Source organism: Conger conger, chromosome 12 (genome assembly GCF_963514075.1).
Source record: "Conger conger chromosome 12, fConCon1.1, whole genome shotgun sequence".
In the NCBI taxonomy this organism is placed as follows: Eukaryota; Metazoa; Chordata; class Actinopteri; order Anguilliformes; family Congridae; genus Conger; species Conger conger.
The window spans coordinates 4,759,915-4,782,045 of NC_083771.1; the positions used below are offsets into that span (position 1 = coordinate 4,759,915).

The 22,131-nt window shown below is 41.5% G+C and overlaps 1 protein-coding gene across 1 annotated transcript in view; it reads left to right on the top strand.

The window, feature by feature from the left end:
- Positions 1 to 16,231, top strand: part of LOC133142191 (MOB kinase activator 3B) — a 29,213-nt gene extending 12,982 nt beyond the window's left edge. Inside the window, exons 3-4 of the mRNA XM_061263260.1 lie at positions 10,282 to 10,484; positions 14,849 to 16,231. Coding sequence (XP_061119244.1) covers positions 10,282 to 10,484; positions 14,849 to 14,878 — 233 coding nt within the window. The 3' untranslated portion in view covers positions 14,879 to 16,231. The remainder of the gene's footprint in view (positions 1 to 10,281; positions 10,485 to 14,848) is intronic.
- The last annotated feature ends 5,900 nt before the right edge of the window (positions 16,232 to 22,131 follow it).

Sequence of the window (22,131 nt, forward strand, 5' to 3'; positions counted from 1 at the left end):
AATCTGGAGCTGTTTGTTTGGGGATGTTGAGTCCAGCTCTCTCTCGGTGGAGCGATGGAACACCACGGGAAGCTCAGGAATTAAACCCCTTAGCAGAGTCAGCAGGAAGGGATTAACGGGGACCTGGAATGTTTTTCTGGGAACGCTTGTTTCCTTTACATGTCCCGAACCAGGACTTTGTGAAGAACATGAATCTGGATTATTCTTTTATTTTATTTTTTTATTTTGCACAGGTTCACAGCTTGGACTTTGATAGGTGTGTGGTCCTTTTATCATTGCATGAGGATCAAACTTCATTGTCAGCTTCAGTTTAAGAGAAAGTTTTGCGGCACTTTAGGGCGTTTTTAGTGGGCAAAAATGATGAGCTTAATTGCAGTCAGGATTGACAGTATTTATTGTAGCGTATGAGATCTGAAATATGAAGACATATATTTCTCAATACAATTACAATTAAGTTTTCCACATGGAAATTGAAATTAAATAGTAATTTCTTTCTTCTGAAATATATTGTTGAAGAACATTTATTGGTGGAGAGAAAGTTCTCTGTCTAGACCAGGTAAAAATAGATCTGTTATAAGCACAGTTACAAATTCATTCAAACATTTTTACATTTCTCCTTTTTTGTATCACACAGTGTGTTTTAGAAGCATTGCAATTTATGTGAAAAGGCACTGGCTAGGCAATCATTAAATTCACACATCAAGGCTACAAAACGAGCCCAGATGTTTGGCATTTTCCCAGTCAAAAGCATGTGCAGATGAAAAGCAAAACTCAAAATGAAATTTCTGGCCAATGCAAATTAAATGAACGTATTGTTTGCAATGCAAGGAGTGAGGTTGTCTACAGTATTCCTCAGATTTCATCACAGTTCAGGATTATAGCCTTGTACCAGTGCATTACATTGCTGCCATTTACGTAGCACACAGCCATTGTTATCCAGTGAGACTTGCTATACAAACACAAGTGCAATGATCCGGGACCATAGTGCAGTAATTCCTGAGAGCTGGAGAATGAAGTCCCAAGAGAGTTAGAATGCGCAAGAACTGCAGACCCAATTGACAACTTATCAGCTGCCCTATTTACATTCACTAATCTGCACAAACAAGGACAAAGAACCACAGGCTCTGGCAAAAACAAAGGGACTTGCAAAGCAGGGGACAATCCCCCCTGGAGCAATGCGGGGTTAAGGCTCTTGCTCAAGGACCCAACAGCTGTGCGGATCATGGCTACGACCCACAAACCTTCCAGGTCCCAGTCATGTTCCTTAGCCACTGGACTACAGGCTGACCCTAAGGTTAAGGTTAAGGTGTCAAACTGCAGTCTGAGGAGGCTGGTCTTCAGTAGAAGTTGTGGTTCTATTGTGATTATTGTGTGAAGCTCATTCCGCCACAGAGGGGCCAGAACAGACAGATGACAGTACCGGGAACTGCAGGTTCAGATGAGGATGAGCCAGACACGCAGGTTCAGGAAGGCTAAGGAATGGAGGGGATCGGGCTGGTGTGTATGGTCTGACCTGCTGAAGGCAGTCCCCTTGGTCGTCCGGCAGGTTTAGGAGCCGTGATACAATTACAAATTCATTGTAATACAATTTTTTGGATGTAATTCTATTTTACATGACTCCCTCAAATACAGTACATGATTTCTCAATCTCAACGGGTTTGAGAAGTACCAGATTTTTTAATAAATAAAATTCAAGGGTTGGCATTCAATAGGTAGCAAGTAATTGGTCAGTCAGGTGAAAACTACAGGAACTAACAGACAGTGATGGCACTGGTGACTGACCGGAAGAGGGGAGTCTTGGTGAAGTCAGGGTACATTTGGCATACGGCACTAGCAAACGCACCATGGAGCCATGGCTATAATGGCCAAGGCCAGGGAGATCGGTTCACTTTTTCCACATGTTTACACCCTCACTACTCTTCCTTAGAAACAATAGTCAGGCTTTACCGGGATCCTGAGATTATGCTGGGTAATCTGGTGCTAAACCCGGCAGATTACAGCGCATACCCAGAACCTTGGGCATGCTCCCTCATCCTAAGTGAGCCTCTTAACATTCAGAGGGGGAGACATAATGTGTGCGTACATAATGTCCCATCCTTTCAACAAAACACAAAACATGTTTATTTTATTTTATGTGGTGCAGTTCCAGGCAGATTTGTAGGAAGTGTTTGATATCTCCCTCAAGGACGGTTTGTTGTTGAAAAATGCACTGCTTCCCGAACCCATGGCTGTTCAAGAATAGAAGGACGACTGGAGGCATGTGCTCGTTTTTGGGAAGGCTTATTTGAACACACACGCGTTTACACTACTGTCCTTTAACCACAGTCCTCACTAAATACAGTCAGACCCTTTTCACGGCTTAACAGCTGCTTACTCTTTTCTGTTCTGAAGCAAAGTATAGCCAATGAACAAGCCTGTCAACGATCTTGGTCACTGCTGTGGTATTGGGCCTGTGGGACATTCACCTGAGAATGCGTTCAGAGATGCTCTGCCCTTCCCTTAACAACATAATCACTGACTGGCTTTGTGCTTATAATAAAGCTATAATTATCCAATCGGCTTCCCCTCCAGACTGCAGCTGTCAGAGCTGATGTACCTTTGGCCTCAGTGGGGGAGCGTGTGAATAAACCATGATTAATACTGCATCACTCCAGGGTCTGTCTGCTCTGTGTTTCACTGTCCTCTCAAGCTCCTGCCTCATCTGTCTCAATTGGCAGAGGAAATACAGATTTTGCGATTTCAGACAGGCCATTGAAAACTATACTATACTAATACTATACAAAGTCTTCTGCTGCTGTAGCCTATCCACTTAGTTATAATGCGTTGTGTGTTCAGAGATGCTCTTCTGCATACCACTGTGTGGTTTTTTGCGTTACTGTCACCTTCCTGTTAGCTTCTACCAGTCCGGCCCTTCTCCTCTGACCTCTCATTAACAAGGCGTTTCTGTCTGCAGAACAGAACTGGTGCTCACAGGTTTATTTATTTTTTTGCACCATTCTTTGCAAACTCTAGAGACTAGTGTGCGTAAAAATCCCAGGAGATCAGCCGTTTCCGCCACCAACAATCATTCCACGGTCAAAGTCAATTAGATCAGATTTTTTCCACATTCTGATGGTTGATTTGAACATTAACTGAAGCTCCTGACCCGTATCTACATGATTGTATGCATTGCACTGCTGCCACATAATTGGCTGACTAGATAATCGCATTAATAAATAGGTGTAATCTAGTAAAAATGTTCTTAATAAGCTTGGTGACTGTATATAATCCACACTGTTCCCTTAATACATATTTTTAGGTCTCACTGTAAAGGAGTCTAGTGTGCATTTTTGCAATAGGTTACAACATAAGTTGTCCATCGTCTCAGTAGCTACTAAAAGCGCATGTATCTGTTCATAATATTATTTTGTCCATATGGACAGAAAGCTTGCATTACTCCTAAAAATGTGTGAAGAGAAGTGGTGGATCAGAGTTCAGATCAGAGGAAGGGCTGTCTCTGTCGCAGCTTTGTCAGTTTGGGATGCCCTATTGAAGAGGAACTTCCTGTTTCCAGTATGCGACTTCCTGTTTCATACCACCTGGAAGACCCCTTGACCTCGCTTGCCCTCTGTGGCTCCCTGGGACCCTTTCCGCTATTTCACGAGTGTTAAAAATGCTGTGCGAGTTGAAGTAAATCGCTGCTCAGCCGTTTGTTTGGTTAAGCTCAGTATTAGTTACTGGTGCCACGGTTTTTGCAGATAAGCCGTTGTTTTCTGTTTTCATTTTGGGTTATGCAATAACACGGGCGCTAATAATTCACACACAATTTTCATGGAAACCACCTAATGATCATAACACACCTCTTCATCCATAAGTCGTTGCCTGCTAACTTGCAGATTTAGGTAGGTCTTTCTTGCAGAGATGGCTCTGTTTACAGTGGTTTGCGTTTGCATGTAGTGGGAGTGACATAACGATTATGGATGGCATAACTAATCGAGGATACAAAATGTTCCACTTATCTGCTATCCATGCCCAGGTCTTGTCACATGCAGGTGCAGTAGAAGACATGGGCTCACACTGGCAGAGGCAGATTGTTTTTGATCTCACTTCCCCGCAGCAGGGCTCAAAACCAGACGTCTGCGAGAAACTGGGAAGCTCTACATTTGAGCATCCAGTATGCACATCATTTCTCTAAAGTCTTTGTTTGTTTGCTGCCTTTACATTTTAAGTAGGACATTTCCTCTAAGGCTTGCATTTTAATTTAAAATCATGTTTGTTTTTTTGTAGAATGAATTCCAGTACATCCATGTTTTGAAGAGCAATGTGCTGAACTCTAAGCTTCTGCGGAGTGACCCTCATGACCCTATTCCTCTGTAATTACTCAGAGTGAGGCTAATCAATCTAGTTTGCATATTTTCATGAAAATGAATGGGGGCGATTTACAGTAATGAGAGGACACAGCGATGCCGTCCACATGACTAAACAAGGCTTCTGCTCTTCTCTGTTTTTGAGAAAATCCGACCTACCGTATGACATTTCTGTTGTTAGGTTTTAGCATATTTTGTTGTTTCTCAGATGAAAGGATTTACAGCTAGAAAGAGATAAAGGTTTATCAAGTGAAGAAATGGAAGGTCTTCATATATCTCCTTCAAAAGCCCCCAGTACATGGAAATTTATTGCCCGCCTCCTGAATTTAAATTGCTTCCTGCCAGGCTAATGTTTTACATTGTTATTGTCAGTGCAGATATTTAGTTTTTTATCTCAGGGATTAGGGAAACAGGACTGCCTTGGGTCAGCTCCCATCCCTCCAGCAGTTTTAGCAGATACAGTAATAACTGTTAATAATATCAAATGTGTTGAACGTTCGACTCTTTCCTCACTACCTTGTGCTCAACATGCATATTATTCGCTCTTACAATTACTTCACAAGGTTCTAACACAAATGATAAGCAATCAAAATACCATTTGATGACTCCAAACACCAGTGCTCGGGCCTATCCTAACAGTACCATATCTCTCTTACACTAGTAGCTGGATTGCAAGTCTCACCTTATTCTGACTAAGCAGTAAATGTTAATGGAACTGAAAAAGGCTACTGAGGACATTAACTGTTTTAGACATGTATCAAACAGCATAAGATATATCCACTCAAGATATATATAAATACTGACAGGTGCTTTTTAAGGCAAGGTTTTACACCACTGCACCTTCGTGTGACAGTGTAATTTGCACCTTTTTTTATTTAAGTCTAGTTTATGAGTGTAATTTAAAAATAACAAAAGAAAGACGATGGACTTCTGAGAGCCGTTCTGGCTTTATTCTTTCAGTGCTAGGTTGTGCTTGACAAGGTCATGTCAAGGGAACACGATTGTTACTCAATTGGCCTGCATTTCATTTAGCACATCCAGTTTCTTCTGTCTTCAGGGTCTATTTAAAGAAATCTGGAGAGCACAGGAGGTGGATTTCTGCGTCTGTAAATTAGGTCCTCTAGTATTTCCTGTTCCTTTGGAATTGCTCTTTGGATGTGGTGTCAGGCCAAATTTTCCTTTTTTTTTCAAAATCTTCCCAATGCTGAACAGGGCCTTCCCACTTTGGGAACCATATGGACAGAGACTGAAGACCATCCTGTATAATTAGATTTCAGTCTTTAGGCTCACATCCAAAGCTTGCCATATCCCTCACAGTACAGTACGGCCAGGGCTAGGTTTGCTTTGCCGATTCCGACAGTGTCCCCCCCACATCCACACCATCTGTTGATACATCACTGCCAAACTAATAATAAAAAAAAAAATTAAAAAAAAAAAACATTTCAGTTTCCTCCAGTGGTTTGCCACTCTCATCAGACATAGTGTTTATTTTCTTTGCCTCGTCATCTCTGTGTTTCTGGATCTAGCCATCAGCTGTGTTCGTACTGCATCTGTTGGTTGTGCAAAGTCAAAGTCTTGCTAAACAGATTCACGCTTTATCCCTGCTGGCCCGTCCCGCACTGGACACTGCCCATCAGCCGGTCCGTAGCTGGGATGAATAGGGACGGTGAGCCGGCAGCATTGTCTTTGTGCTGACTGTTGAAATGTGTCTGGACTGCACAATGAAGCGCTGCCGTACACAGCGCTCGCTGGGAGAGGAAGGTGCTGCTGTGGATGGTGAATCTGTGGAATCCTTCTTGAAAGTGCGCAAACGCCACAAAGCACACTGTGTTCGTTTGTGCCCGTCTTCCAAGGCTGGCCAAAGGCCAAATTGCAGCCTAATCTTCCCATAAATCTCTTCTCTGACGCCCGTCAGTCCCGCTTTAGCGGTGAGTCTGTTGGGTTTTATGGACCCAAGCATCATGCTGGACGTAGACAGCATGTTGACCCCCCTCTCCTTTCATTGTGGTCCGACTCTGTAGAGCCGTAGGTGGTTTAAGCAGTATGTCTGTCCTTTGGTTGGCAAGAGGAAGTCTGTATCACCGCTGCGTGCCTTTACTACTGGCTTGGAATTCCTGAATTGGGGCCAGTCCCATCTCGACACTCACGGCCTGAAGCAGGATGTCACTGCGCATTAGGTGACAGAATTTACTGCCTCTCTCGTAGAATATGACGGGGGAACAGAGTGCTTGAAAGGCCCTGCTCAGCAGCCATTTCGGTTGAGATTTAATGCGACTGATTAACATGGCCGTAGTGTCGGTCAGTCTTTTCATATGGCGATGCAAACGCAACAATGCAGTCAGTGAAGAACGCACACAATGGGAACAGTATGAGATGAGCAGGACCAAGAGGTGACGGAAAGGTCACGACAGACCCAGGGCCCACTGGAATAGGGCTATGAAGAAGATATGGAGTGACTTCAGTGAGTTAGTTTATTTAGATGATGTCCCTTTTATTCAGGGATATTCATAGTTTTAAAAAAAACAGCTGTCTAACTTCTTTCTTGTCAGTTTATGTTTTACTAGGGTAGGCACCCACTTGGTAACACAGACCAACCCATGAATAATTTTTTTCCTGAATATTTTTTTCATTTCCGACGGGGAAGCACACCGCACAAGTCAAATCGTGCTGAAACTCGACGTAGGAGATCTGACACGGATCCAGGGGCAGGATGTAACGTGCAGGGAATCTGATCCGCGGAGAACATGTGCCGAGCAGCTTTTGCAGAGAGGTCGGTCGGTGCGGGAAACGCACAGCCTGACTCGGAAAAGCATAATAAGCCATCTGGGGAGTGTATCGCGAGCGGGAGGGGGGAAACGGTGGGGTTTCAGGGAGGGACCCGCAGCTGGTGGGCCGAGCCTTTTGATTTCGCCCGGTCCTTTGATCCCTTCTTCCCGTATTTCCTGCAAGGAAGAACGTTCCAGCCTCCTGCCGTAAACCCCCCCTCCCCCCCCCCCTCCCATCCACAGTCCCCACCCCACGCCCCCAGACTGAAAGGGGGGCACGTGGAGGCAGGCATGGCTTCTGCTTTCTGTGAGAGCACACACACACACACACACCCTGCTCTCTGTGCCTTACAGTTCTGGAGGGGTTCTGCCACCAAGAATTCCACTGGTCTTAAATAATATGTGACCGGATGTGGGTTCACTCGTGTCAGGCCACATATTGCTTTCTCCAGGAAGTCTGTCCAGTATAATTTCAATATTTTGGTTACTACCATAATCTCTCTTAAGCTTTTAAGATGTCCATAACCAAGGCTATTGTTGACAAAACAGAGTTTCATATACATGCAAGTCAGGTCCATAAATATTTGGACATTGTTATTTTAGCTGTCTACCACAGGATATTGGAGTTGGGAGTAAATAATGAATGAAGCTCATAGTGTAGGAACGGTGACGGAATTACATCCCTTTTTATACATAGTCCCCCCCCCAATTTTAGGGGCACAAAAATAATTGGACAAATTAACGTAATCATAGATTAAATTGTCTTTTTTATACTTGGTTGCATATCCTTTGCATGCCATGACCTCCTGATGTCTGTGACCTATCAACATCATCAGAGTCTGGATATCTTATTTATTATATTATATTATTATATTATACGAGCGATACTAAACCTCTTTGCATTTGAATGGATCTCTATGGAAATTGCGGGTGGGACCTGATTCACCTGTAAATTAAGCTGAGACAGTATAGAACACATTTGTTGGCTAAATGGCTTTAGGTCATCAAGGGTCCAAGGTATCAAATGAGCCTCAAACCATCATGCTGCCGCCACACTCTTCTGGGGTTTCAGTCATACGGTGGGGCTCGATAGAAACCGCCCATCTTATGTCTACAGACTGTGTGTGCTACACCACAGATTACGTAATAGTGGGGATTAGGGGTGGTGTGAGCTTGTGTTGGCTAAGCAAACCTGGCAGAGCGGGAGCAGGAGAGAGGCTTCGGGGGGGACGGGAGCTGGTCTCATGGTGCCTCTCCTGCTGCAGCCATTGGCTCACTACTGCCCCCTGGCTGGCACAGGAGAAAGAAGGGAAAAAGCATTAAGTAACATAAGTAATTTTAATTTTTAAATGTCAATTTTTTCTAACTGTTGAAACAAGAATGTAACGATGACCTAGAACAGGATGGTAATGCCAATTATAGTTTATGAATGTTTTTATTTTTTGGATTAAGAGTGTCTTATAGAACTTAAACCTTGGGGTTGCCAAAAGAAGTGAAAATATGTTTACTTGCTTCTCAAACCAGGAATTATAGAATACATTGGGCCCCAAATCAGCCAGAACAAACTGTTTTGTTCTTGCTATTTTACATTGCACATAGATTAATGTCAGCAATTGCACCAATGCTGATTACCTGGCATGCTGATTATTCAGACATACTATCAATAAGGACTGCTAAATTTTTCATTGAGAGATGTACACTCTTAAATTTGTATGATGCTTGCTTTATAAACAAGATTTTGTGTACTGATTTATGTAATATTGCTACACACATGCTACACATGCAAAATGAATGTTTGTATTTTTATATATAGCTCTGATATCAGCTGCATACCAGCCATGGAGTGAATAAAGTGCTTGAAAGCGGAAATCCAGTCACAGTAGAACAGTTATGTACAGTATGACTTTGAGGGCACAAAGGCCACTTCACATAACAGCACATTTTGTAGTACGCTTTTGTTGAGAAACAATGGTTGTTAATTCAGTACCATCCCCCACATACTGCATGCACAGAGAGAAACACGCACACACCCACACACACACGCGCAATAAGTGTAGTTCATGATCTATGAGTTTGGTAAGCGCTGAAGCTGTCATTTTATGGTTTGTTTTGAAGAGCTCTAATAGAAAAACATTTCCTTTTCTGTGGAACAGCTGTGATGATGGGATCATCCTGTTTTTATTGGATTGGCGGAAAGAGGGTTTCAGGGACTGCAGTGGAAAGCACAAACTGCCACTCTTTTCTGATGCAAATAATCGCTATGCTAATTGGGTTCAAAACTCTCATTATCTGTATGCTGACAAATCATTACAATGTGGTAGCCACAGAGACTTAAGGCAACGTTCTTCCATCATGGTCCCACAGATCTATGCTTAACTTTGGGGACTCTTCCCACCTACTCCAAGAACAATGGTCATGGTGCTTGTATGCGTCTTCCAAAAGGTCTTAGTAAAATCAGGCCCTTAATTGTGTACCATGCTTATATAATATACTCATAATGTGAATATATAGAGGCTGTTTTTGCGTGGAAGCTGTGTCTTTAAGAGAAGGATTTCTACTCTTAGAAGGGTCCCTGGAGCAGCCGGTTCATAGTCACTTGAAGCTTGTTAATTGAAAACAGAAAAAATATATAATATAGAAAATATCCAGAGAACTTGAAAATAGTCTGTAATGTTCTGGACCTGTCTCTTGTGCCCTTCACTTTAATCAAATAGATAGACTTCTTTTATACCTTAATCTAGGACTTTGTATTGGTCTTTGTATTTGTACTGTAGTTCCTCAAGCCATCTTTATATGGTAGTTAGACTTAGCCTATCTACCTTGTGCACTGGACATAGTATGTTCATGGCCTTACAACCAATCATATATGAATTCTACCTTATCTGGCATGTTTGGTTGTTTGTTGTATGACCCTGATATGCACGGTTTCGTACATCGCTTTTGATAAAAGCGTCTGCTAAATAAAATGTAATGTAGAGTTGGTTATGTGGCCATCACTGACCTACAGTAGGTTTTAGATGGGGATATTATCCAGGCGACCTCTCCTCTCAGAAGACGGGGAGGCTTGCCAGCTAGCCGATGGGATGGAGTGGAGACCAGGTACATGATGGACAGGTGTGACAGGTGTGATGGTGGAGTCTGATGGTCACATCTGTGGTCTTTCTCCCCAGGGATCCCTTTCCCCAAGAACTTCATTCAGATCTGCAAGAAGATCCTGTGCCGACTGTTCCGGGTCTTCGTCCACGTTTACATTCACCACTTTGACCGCATCATCCTCATGGGCGCTGAGGCACACGTCAACACCTGCTACAAGCACTTTTACTACTTCGGCACCGAGCTGAACCTCATAGACCGCAAAGAGCTGGAGCCACTGGTGAGTGTGACCGTCTTCCGTTTACCCAACACCTAATCTACAGTGCTGGTGTATTATGTATCTTACACCCGTCATAACATCTCACTGAAGTACTGAAAATAAAAATGTAAAGGCTGGTTTATGCTCCATCTGCTGACTGGTGACTGTCTGATGACAGTCGGTTTAAATATATTTCAATAAAACAAGGACAACGGCCATAGTCAATGTCGGCAGAACATTCTGTGATTTAAGCGAGTGCTGATCATGATTCAGCTGGTGATTATTGATACAGGATGCATTTATAACAGGTCCGTGATTAGACACACCATAAAGGTCCCCAAATCCTGCAACAAGACATGGATTCAGTTTGACCTGACAATACAAACACCTACTGTAAACAGAAAAATCACCAGACAATCAACAGTCGAAAAAACGAGTCCAGTGAAACAAAGGATGCTTTCTCCGCATTATCATAAGAAATTCTCATGATCCGGCTTAGAAAATGCCAACACCCACGCAAGCAGGAAAAAACAAGAAAAACAGTCCAGTGTGAAATAATGAGTGAAGTCCCCATCTCCACTTCCCTAGATCAGTATCCCTTAATGTTGCTTGCATTAGTCCTCAAAGTAATAGAAATAGTACTGTAGTTACATACTGTCCAGAGCAGGGCTACTCTACTCCTCGTCCTGCGGGCCGCCATGTCCGTAGGCATTTGCTTCAACCGTGTGTTACACCACCTGCTTTCACTAATTCTCTCATTATCTGAACCAAACAGGTAAAATAATGAGTGAAATGAGGTGGTGTAACGCACGGTCGGAGCGAATACCTCTAGACGTGTAAGTGTGTAAAATTTGTTAGTGAACATAGCGTACTTTTATAACAAGACTATATTATTTCTAGGAATGATATTTAGCAATGTGATTCAAATGTATCATAGTGATGCAGTACTTTGGGGCCTGTGGCAGATCCAATTACTGAGGAAAGAATAACCGGGAGCAGAACGTTGGTCATATGGCTCGAAAGGACAGTGGAAATGATTCAGACTTTCATGCTAATATTAGTACGGGCTAACTGATTCAGTTGAGGTGAAATATCATATTTCATATTTCACCTGGGCCTGAAAATCGTTAATCAATATCGCATGAAAAATATCGCGCCTATGTATGCCAAATTTGAAAAGGGAGGCCATTTCCACAATGATAAAGGTGCTTTTCATGGAAAAGCAGTTCCAAGAAAGCTGTTATTTTTGGAGCACACACAGCTTAGGGCAATACACTGTTTAATGGACAGGGGAGACTGACCTTTCAACGTCAAACGACGACTTCCTCAGAATCATTTTATTTTCGTCTTTTTTTTACTCTGAGGAAGATGTCGGCTGACGTCAAAACATCAGCGTCTTGTCAAATGTTAGTGCCTCGTCCCTGTGATGTTGCCCGGGTAAGGAGCCTCATATAAACCGATGAAGCCCTTTCACGTGTGGCTGAATGATACTGTGCAGAACAGCCGGATTTCCTGAAGGAACAGAGACCACAGGACAGTGAGAGTGGCTGTGCAGGCCATCTGCCTGCCCCGCCCCTCACAGCATCCAGATGGGGGATCTGGTCAGTGTGATTGTGGTCAACAATGCACAGCGGGCACGGGCCCCTGCCTGCCACCGCGGGGGCCCCAGATGGCTCCGGCTCCTCCGAGCGGTTCGGCCTCCGCGGCGTGTCATCGCGCGGAAGATCGATTCGCCGTCTTCAGCGCCGCCAGGGCAGGAAGCGCACTGAGCGATGCTCAGAACTGGAGTGAAGCGAAGCGAAGCCAAGGGCCTTGAACGCAGTCCTACAGGAGGAAAGGGATCAGCGGCGCCTGCTGCTCTGTGAAATCACGATCGACCCAGAGAGCAGTGCCGCATCGCGCCAATGCTGAGCCCAGCGTGGCGACGGTCTGCCAGAGGCACGCTGCTCTGTTAAGTGCTGCTAATCCTGGGTCACAGTTCACTGTTCCACATATAGTAGGAAAAGTATCTGTCAGCAGGGCAAACAAGATTATGATGAAGTTGCTCAAACAACTCATATAAAAGTTCTGCTGAAATTTAGAATCGGACTTCATTTCTAAAAGTCAAACTCTGTGTAACAAAAAAAAAAGTAGGCCATTTCACGGCGTTTAACCTACTTAATGTTACAACTGTTGGGGAAGCATTTATGTTACAATCCTCTTAAAAGCGCGGCCTACTAACCTTAATTACTGAATGTAAGCATCGGTTGTAAAGCCACTGTGGTTGACAGCATGCCTCCTCTCTGTGCTTGCTGTGGGGTCTGTGTGTCTTTTGAGACGGCCTGCTTCACACCCTCGCAGAGACCAAAACATGTTGCCGTGTGCTTATCCATCGAAATGGCGTTTTAATGCTGGTCTTTCGTCTGTGGTTTAAACTGCCGTCACAGCAGCGCACCGAGAGCAATGCCTCTGTCTTTATCAACATTGTCAGAACTTCATTATTTCACTCGTTCAGCGGCTGTAGTGTTTTATAAACTCTTTACTAGAATCCTTTTTTTTGGGAGCGTGTCTATGTTCCCACAGCTCTATGTTCCCACAGCCCTATGTTCCCACAGCCCTATGTTCCCACAGCTCTATGTTCCCACAGCCCTATGTTCCCACAGCTCTATGTTCAGTTGACTTCACACTCAGCAGGCTGCTTGCACGGGACCTGAAGAAATCCAGTGTATGTTTGTGCAATTTAGACACAGTACATGTTCAATTATCTATAAGTTTTTAATGAACAAGCAAACAAGCGAAATAAGAAAAAATACACTATTTATGCAGTTCACTTAAAACTGGAAAGGGCTCTACATCAGTACTTTTCAACCCTTTATGTGCCAGGAACAGGCATCTGCAAGTGCTGTCCTTTGAGGACTATTTTGACATCTAAATATATAAAGTTCAGTTTACACGATCAATAATAAACATTTAATTTTGAAAAAAAATTAAATCTTAGAAATGTGGGAACATAGGGCTGTGGGAACATAGGGATGACTCCCTTTTTTTTTTTCTTGCATTACAAAGGCTTAGTCCAACGGTCTTTAATGTTGTTTTCAAAAGTTTGCCACGCCCCATATAATTGTTTCATTTGTCAAAGAGTCCACTCAAATTACTCTGCAGGAAACGTAGTCGTTTTGTCGATTAGAGAAACTGAACTGAATGCTATTTACTAGAAGAAAAAAAACACATTTTGAAGCATCCAAGGAGTAAACGACCAGTTAAGTTTAACACAAGTCACGGATGGTTAATGAAAGACTTTATCAGTGAGGGAACATTGAAAGGAAAGTTATGCCTATTTGGAGAAACCTGTAGCTGAGGCACGCGCTTCGAAGGAAGGTCTGCACTCTGCACATTAAATAGCCTCTGCACGTCTATAGACTGTTTTTTAACCTCTATGGTCCGTAACCCGTGTGCCTGTTCAGTCGTAGTTTAGTCCGCGAACGAGGTTGGAAAATTATTCTTAGTATTTATTTTCTTTATTTATATTCTTTATTTATGTAAAAAATAAAAATAAAAATACAAACGGTCTTCGGACGTGCAACCGTCTTCTGACTACCCGGCTGAACTTATACTGATTCTAGCCCTTTTTAATGAAATGCATCCGTTATCGAGAAAAACTTGTGTAAATTGCTCCCTACATGTTTTATTGTACAGGAGAAGGTAGCCTACCATTGTTTTTGTTTCATTTCGTGTCCTTTTGGAAACTTTAGATGCCCCACTCTGTACTCAAACATAGAGGAAGATGTATTTTTATCGGTGTAAAGTGTTTATCATATTTTAAATCAGTGATAACAAAAAAAACCCAATGTATTGTATAAGCTTGAAAAGCAACAGTTCTATTTAGGGATAGCCTACTCTGTTTTGTTTGACACTCAGTCCAGAAAGGTTTGTATTTTCGAGGTTCCTTTGAATTCAGATGACATATTTGGACCTGTAAATATGTACTCCAATAACCCAACAAAATGTGTGATTGTATAAACAGTTCAGAATGATATGATATACAGTAATTCCAAAATACCAAACACTGAGCATGTGAACTCAAATTAACATGTGAGTTCCTCAACTAACCAAATAAGCCTTACTTAGTTTTCAACAGCACATTAGAACAGCAAAATAAACAGACTAGGTTTCAGCACAGTTTATTCGGTACTAGAGGTGAACCATCAGGACATAATAAAATACATTGTTTCAGCCATTAATTTGCATATCTTTTGAACGCCTTTACCTGTTGCTCTGATGCAATGAGGGAAATTACAATCTTAAGATTTGCTTCTTATGATGTGATTCATATGCAAGCTGCGGTCTGAACGCTGTTACCGCTTGTCTATATGGGATCCTGAGTCGTCTGTCTTTTCCGTTTGCAGAAAGAGATGACGTCGCGGATGTGTCACTGAGCAGCCATGGGCCAGTTCTGGAAGTAAAAGACTGCTATTGGGCAGAGGAAATCATTTTTGAAAACGAAGGCAGTAGCTCGGACCGTCGGCCAGTTTTCAGGTGGTTGCCGTGGAGAGGGGGAAAACACACCAGCTGTGGCAGGAATTACTGTAGCGTTCCATGATATCACACATGACTGACAGCCTTGCAGGAAACCTGCCCGCTCCATGATATCACCCTCGACTGACAGCCTGCGGGAAACCTGCCACAACATCTGGACATACAAATATATTCCAGTGTTCCTCATGTTAAGGACACTCATTCAGCAGATGTTACAGAGGGACAGGGCTATGGATTTACAGGAATGAGTGGAATGGCACCACCTACTGATGAATTCAAATCACATACTGGTACAAAATGTTGCAGGAAGTGGCTCCAACACAAGTGAACATTGATTTCTGGACGAAGCAACTGTTATCTTTTGATAAGTCATTAACTCCACACAATTTTAAAAGTTTACCTTATTTTCTGGTATTCCAGCACTGATATTTCTTAATATTTGGCCTAAATGACATCCTTTATGCATTTTTATATATTTTGAGTATTTCAGATGAAATTTATAGTATATTGGAGTAATTCTGAAGGATACAGGACTTAAAATAAAGTTTTGATCATAACTGCCATTTTAAAGTATATACATTCTAACAGTAGTGCTTGTATAATCACTTTGGGATCAACTGCGATTCGGGACTTGTGGAGCGTATGACTGTAAAATGACTTCCATATTACCTTAATAGCACAGGTACTGTCGATTCCTTTGTGAGAAAGCAACTGAAAAAAAATCAGAGGAACAAGTTCAAATTCCATGCTCTACAGCATTTCCAGTCGTACCGATCAGTTGCAGTTGTGCTTTTGTGAATACCAGCATACAAGGACACTCTGCGGTCATTTTGAATAAACTAAATAAGGAGAGAGGCTGGTCTGTTCTGCTGAGTGTGTTATAAAAACGAGTTTTTACAGTAATCGAATCACCTCTCTCTTCTCCTGTTGCAAATCAAACATTCAGCTTCACGACTCTCCGCTCAGTCTGAAAGATGAGTTCAGGGACATGATGGTACACATGCAATCTCCTCAGGAGGACACAGAGAAACAACAGATTTATCTCAACCATTGCTTCAGTTCTGCGTGGTAACAAAGAGTTGTTGTATCCTTTAACTGGAATATCTAATTAACTTAACAATATTTCTTATTTCATCTCAAACAAATTATATTTTTGATGTTTCATTCTTACTAATCTCATGCAATAAATAAACTTGTCCATGATCCCATGTAAACTTACAATGAGCAATAAAATGTAGCTTGATTTATTTTAAAACAAATGTTTTGTGCATTTTGTGGCAAAACCCTTTTTCTGAATAAAAAGCCTCATTAAAGGTACAATAGGTCATTTTGGACTCCTAACGTCAAGAGAGGAATTGCAACAACAGACAACCTCAAACCACAACACTGTTTATGCTTCCCACAGTCAGAATATAACGCATAATATAAATCATTATTATACAGTTCAGTGTTCTCGTGCGCTGTTTTGGAAAGCTGACAGTGACAAACGCAACAGAGCCTGCCGTCTTTTCGCTGTGTTCGCTGAACAGGTGACTTTATGACATCTTGACTTTGGTGTGCTACACAACACTATTTATAGTTTTCACTTTAGCTAAGCAACGATATTATGTATTGTATAAGCTTGAAAAGCAACAGTTCCATTTAGGGATAGCCTACTCTGTTTTGTTAGACACTCAGTCCAGAAAGGTTTGTATTTTCGAGGTTCCTTTGAATTCAGATGACATATTTGGACCTGTAAATATGTACTCCAATAACCCAACAAAATGTGTGATTGTATAAACAGTTCAGAATGACATAATACACAGTAATTCCAAAATACCAAACACTGAGCATGTGAACTCAGAGTCATCAAATTAACATGTGAGTTCCTCAACTAACCAAATAAGCCTTACTTAGTTTTCAACAGCACATTAGAACAGCAAAATAAACAGACTAGGTTTCAGCACAGTTTATTTATTATGAGCAAGCAAGTTGTTTGCCTGCATAACAATCTGGCTATATAGCTAAGATAAGACAGTCTACCACAAACGATGCAACTGCAACTTTTGAGAGAAATAAAGGTTTACAGATGATTGAACATGCAAAGAGACAAAAGGAATGTGTAACTGCCCAACTTGCACTCCAGACAAGCGATCACTGAAACTCTGTATACTATATTGCTTATATGGTTAGGAAACAATACCAGTTAGCTTACTAGTTAGCTTCCCGAATGTACAAATATCCACCTGAAGCACAACGCTCATGCAATCATATGTTCGTATTGGCTATATTTTATAGTAAGTGGATATTTGTAAATTCTTCAAGCTAACTATAGCTGATTTGCTTGTTGCTATCGATAAACTGGTATTGTACAGTTTGAAACCCGAATTTAAGGACTATAAACCCAGGCAGAGGGTGAGTCAACATGTCAGTGAGCCTTTTTCAATGATAGGAAGGTATTTACAATGGTCTTGTAACAATGTTTTAACACACAAATCTTACCAATTGTACCTTTAAATGGTAAATGGCTGTCATTTATATAGTGCCTTTATCTAAAGCATTGTACAATTGATGCTTCTCATTCACCCATTCATACACCAACAGTGATTGGTTGTCATGCAAGGCACCAACCAGCTCGTCAGGAGCATTTGGGGGTTAGGTGTCTTGCTCAGGGACACTTCAACACACTCATGATCGAACCCCCGACTGCCAGATGACTGCTCTTACTCCCTGAGCCAATGTTGCCCATTAATACTCCAGATTGCCTACAAATATTAATGGCCACATTGAAGGCATCTGTTAAGTCCCATTGGCACAACATGATTACAATACACACAGCTTTTATGCCCATTACTATAATCCTGTTCACTATCTCCAAGATGACAATAATTATCCTTTCTTTCCTACTCATCTATTTGTGGTATTGCTGATTTACTGTTTACTTCTTAATCAGGGTAATTGTGCTGTATCTTTAACATGTTTACCTAGTATAATTTGGTGCTGATGTCAGAAAATGTGAATTACAAACTATTTAATCATGGTATATGAGCAAATTGGTTACTGTAAAAACTGACACTTAGAAAGGTAGAAAGGTAAGAGCAGAATCAGTCATTTCTTAGATCGATCGAATGGAACGGTGGAAGTAGAATTGTGGAAGTTTGCTACAGAGGACTTGCCACAAAGACATAAGGACATGGACTACCTAATACCATGGCAGGTTTAGGTTGCTCCTTGTGAATGGTGTGTTGATTCTCAGTCAGTATCCTCAGACTATAATGTCGACTGTAGCAGTGGAGTGTTATTTTGAGTTTTGAGAGGAAATATTTGGCAAAGAAAAAAAGATAAGCTGTATTTCTATGTTGACTATAACATATTTGTTAATATACAGTGCAGTCCATAACTATTTGGACAGTGTTGCAATTTCTGTTCTTATAGCTCTGTACTCTTAACGCATTGGATTTGGAAGCAATGCATATGAAGCCGATTAAATGCACCTGACTGATCACAATCACTAATGACATCTGAGAAGCCAACTGTGCAATTACTCGATTTGAAAAGGGATGTAATTCCTAAACGGATTACCAGATATGGATGTAAATACCCTGAGGTGACAGTCTGTACTTTAACCTGATATTCATTGTTTAATTTCAAATCCAATGCTCTGGAGTACAGAGCCAAAAGAACAGATTTATGCCACTGTCCAAATACTTACAGACTGCACTGTATACCATATTCACTAAAAGCAGCATTTCTTCTAAAGTAAGAACATCAGGCTGTCATTACTGACATTATCTGACAAGCTCCTCATTCTCCCTGGAGAAAATGTGAAGGTTTTACATATTGTCTGGGGCTTGATATGTGGCAAAAGGCAGAAGCTGGTCCCTGGTTTCATGTAATCAAAAACATTTTATTCAGCAAGAACAATACATACTGAAAATATGTGAAACTTAGTGAAAATATGAAAATGAAGATGAGAACAGGCCACTCAGTCTCACCCTGTCTGTAGAGAATCAGTTAAGTGACCAGAGTCTGAGTATCCCACCTGTGTACTTCTGCTATGGTAAGTAGCTTATAAATCCAGGTAATCTATTCCATGCATTAACACCTGGAACTGGACATGAAAGAAAGACTGCAGGTAAAATGTCAGACAAGCATTTTACAAATGAAACAAAGTATGGGAAATGTGAAATGACCAAAGCTAGCATCTTACATTCAAAATGACAAATGAGAAGGCTGGCATTTTCAGTATGTGGTCTCATCTAACGGAGGAATTTAATCGCATGAGTGTAACTTCTTCATTTTCCACAAATTATAACACAAATTGTATCCATAAGTCAGGCTCATCAGAACAATTCCCTTCGTATATAGTATTTCAGTAGACGCTGGAGTGTTCTTATTCTACATAGTAATAACTAAACTCGACAGACTTCTTAGGCAAAAGTAACTTGTTAGCTATGTTCTTCATCAAGGTCACTTATGTCTCAGGTGATGAAAATAAGTCTGTCATTCTCTCTTTAAGCTTATGGCTGAATGCATTCACCGTGATTACTTACAACACGCCTGCATAAAGATACTTAAAAGACTTAACACTCACAGTGTATCTTACCCGAGAGTGAACAGCCCAGGTTTAATCCATTGTAGTGCATTTAATTTACTTAAGCAATGCTTCGTGCAGATTAATTGCAAGACCACTTCTTTAAGGGGGTTAATCCTCAAGATTTTCACCTCATAATCCAACACTATATAAAGCACCACACATAACACTCCTCGACCATTAGCCAATAACCCGTCTTTCTGCTGTGCGCCGCAACATTTCGCCAGACCGCTGCCAAAAGGGACCATTTAAAAATATGAGCGAAAAGCGAACGCCGAGTGCGTTTTGAGTGGAGCAGGCCGCTGGGGGGGTTTTTGCACTCTGTACCATGGGTGAGAAGACCACCGGCCCGCCCGTCAGCGTACAGATCCTGTCGCTTGTGGCCATCGTGTGCTTCGGCTTGTACAGTATTGTGAAGGGGGTCTCCTTCCACTTCTTCAACTGGTGGTACATCCTGGGAGGGTCATGCATGGTGGCGGCCGCGTTCGCCTCCTTCCGCCTCTACGAGGTGTGCGTCACCATGGCCCACAGGGAGATCTCTGTGGGGCTGGCACCCAGCAACCCGTAGGGAGCCTGGCTGAACCACGTCCGTTTGGCTCTTTGTGGATTCCATGCTTTACACTTGTTGAAGAATTTATGCACTCCGTTAGTCGCTTTGGATTGAAAGCATCTGCTAAATGACTAAAATGTCAAATGTAAAGTTATCAGGATTCTTGACTCTGTGGTCACCTGCTGTGTGGCAGTCTGTTCTTCAGCCTCTCTGCTGTGTCCTGTTGTGCTTCAGTGCATGAACCAGACAACACTGAAAATGCAAATTATTTCTCTCTCAAGGTGTTTTTGAGTCTTTTATTGTGTCTGTTTTTAATGTAGTTTGCAGATCGTGTTTCTTGTGTATGGGGGGGGGGTTCTAGTGTATGAGTAATATGTAAATATAAGTAATAAACAAAGATATTTGATGTCTATTGGCTTAGTTTTTTTTATATAGAATTTGGACCATGCAGCACTGAGATGCAGTGCTCTTGTGTCAGTTGTACACTGAATCTTTATGTAAATTCTGAAATGTACATTTCAATAGAGGACAGTGGACAGTTATTTAACTTCTCTTTACGTTATCTTCAGATTTTCTGAATATTTTCATATATTGTGGTTATTTCTTTGCAATAAGATAGTCACCTGAATTCTATTATGATGTCAGTGTAGCAATTTCTTTTAATTGATATTTTGTTTAGGTCTATGGACATTCTGTTTTACATGGTACTGTATTTATACTCAATTGAATGTGCTTAATTGGTAGCGTATCCCTAGTTGCAATCAAAGGTTCCTTACATTGGAGATTCTATGGGCTTGGCTAGGGAGCATACTACTTGTTATTATTATTATTATTCTACCACTAGATGGCAGAATTTGCAAAGTCTTCTAATGGACAGTTACTTGGTTATCAGACAGCTCCCTCTCATTGGCCGGGTCCAAAACCGAAGTCAGTTGCCTCGCTGCCTGATTAGTCATCTGTCCTTCAAAGGCGACTTCGGAGGTGCCTACGCACTTTGAAGGCAGAAAGACGTCAAAGTGAAAGTAACGTGATTACGTGATGCGTAATTAAAGGCAATTTAGCTGGCTAGCTCACGGAGGCTTAAAAACATTAAATACCTTATTTCAGTGTGTTAAGTAAGTAATTCAAATTTAGAATACTGCCTCAGAAGACAGAATTTTTGCAGTTTTGCACACAGCCATTAAATACATTGGTGAGAGAATGTCAAAAGAAAATGTGGCAGGGGAAATGTTCACGAATGGCGTGCATCAGTGATTCATAGAAGTAAGTTAAATTAATTTTTTAATAAATTCATAATTAAATTCATAATTTCTAGCCTGTCTGTGGAAGATTAGGAAGGAAGGCCAGTTCCCCCAAGACCACATTGTGTTGAAATATATTTTGATTTTCATGCTGGTTTACCAGAAAAGGGAATGCATTTTGTCTCTTACTGTAAGAAAAAACAATGCATTATGTCTGTGGCTGAAATTCCTCACAGTGAATTTCTGGATCATTTATGTTCAGGTCCTGTATGTGCCATGAGAACTAAAGCTTTAGTTGCCTTATTTGAGACTTTGAAGGCACGTCTTACAAACCTCCCCCAGAGGTATTGGCACAGACATTTTGAAAGATCATTGCAGAATCTGGTTTTAAGGAGTAATGAAGTGATCTCAGGCATTGGGGTTGGAGTCCTGTGGATTAAACTGAAAAGAAAAATGGAAACGTTCCAAGTGCAATGAACCCTCTGGGTCAGAGAGAAATGCTTACTCGTCTACTACAGAACGCTTCAAAAAGTGCATTTGGTAGTTCAGTAGAGCATTGTTTTTCTTCCATTTAAGGAACATAAAACTACTATTTAATTTAAAAAAGAATTTAAGTCGACATACTTTAATCATGGCTGTTATATTAATTCTCATTTCTCATTTGGCATCAAACAAAGGAAATCTGGGTACAAAGAAGTATGATCACAGAATGAATACTGTCACATGTGATATGCAATATAATGCTCTTGGTTTTACTTAAATGTGAAAACACATAATGCTATCACAACA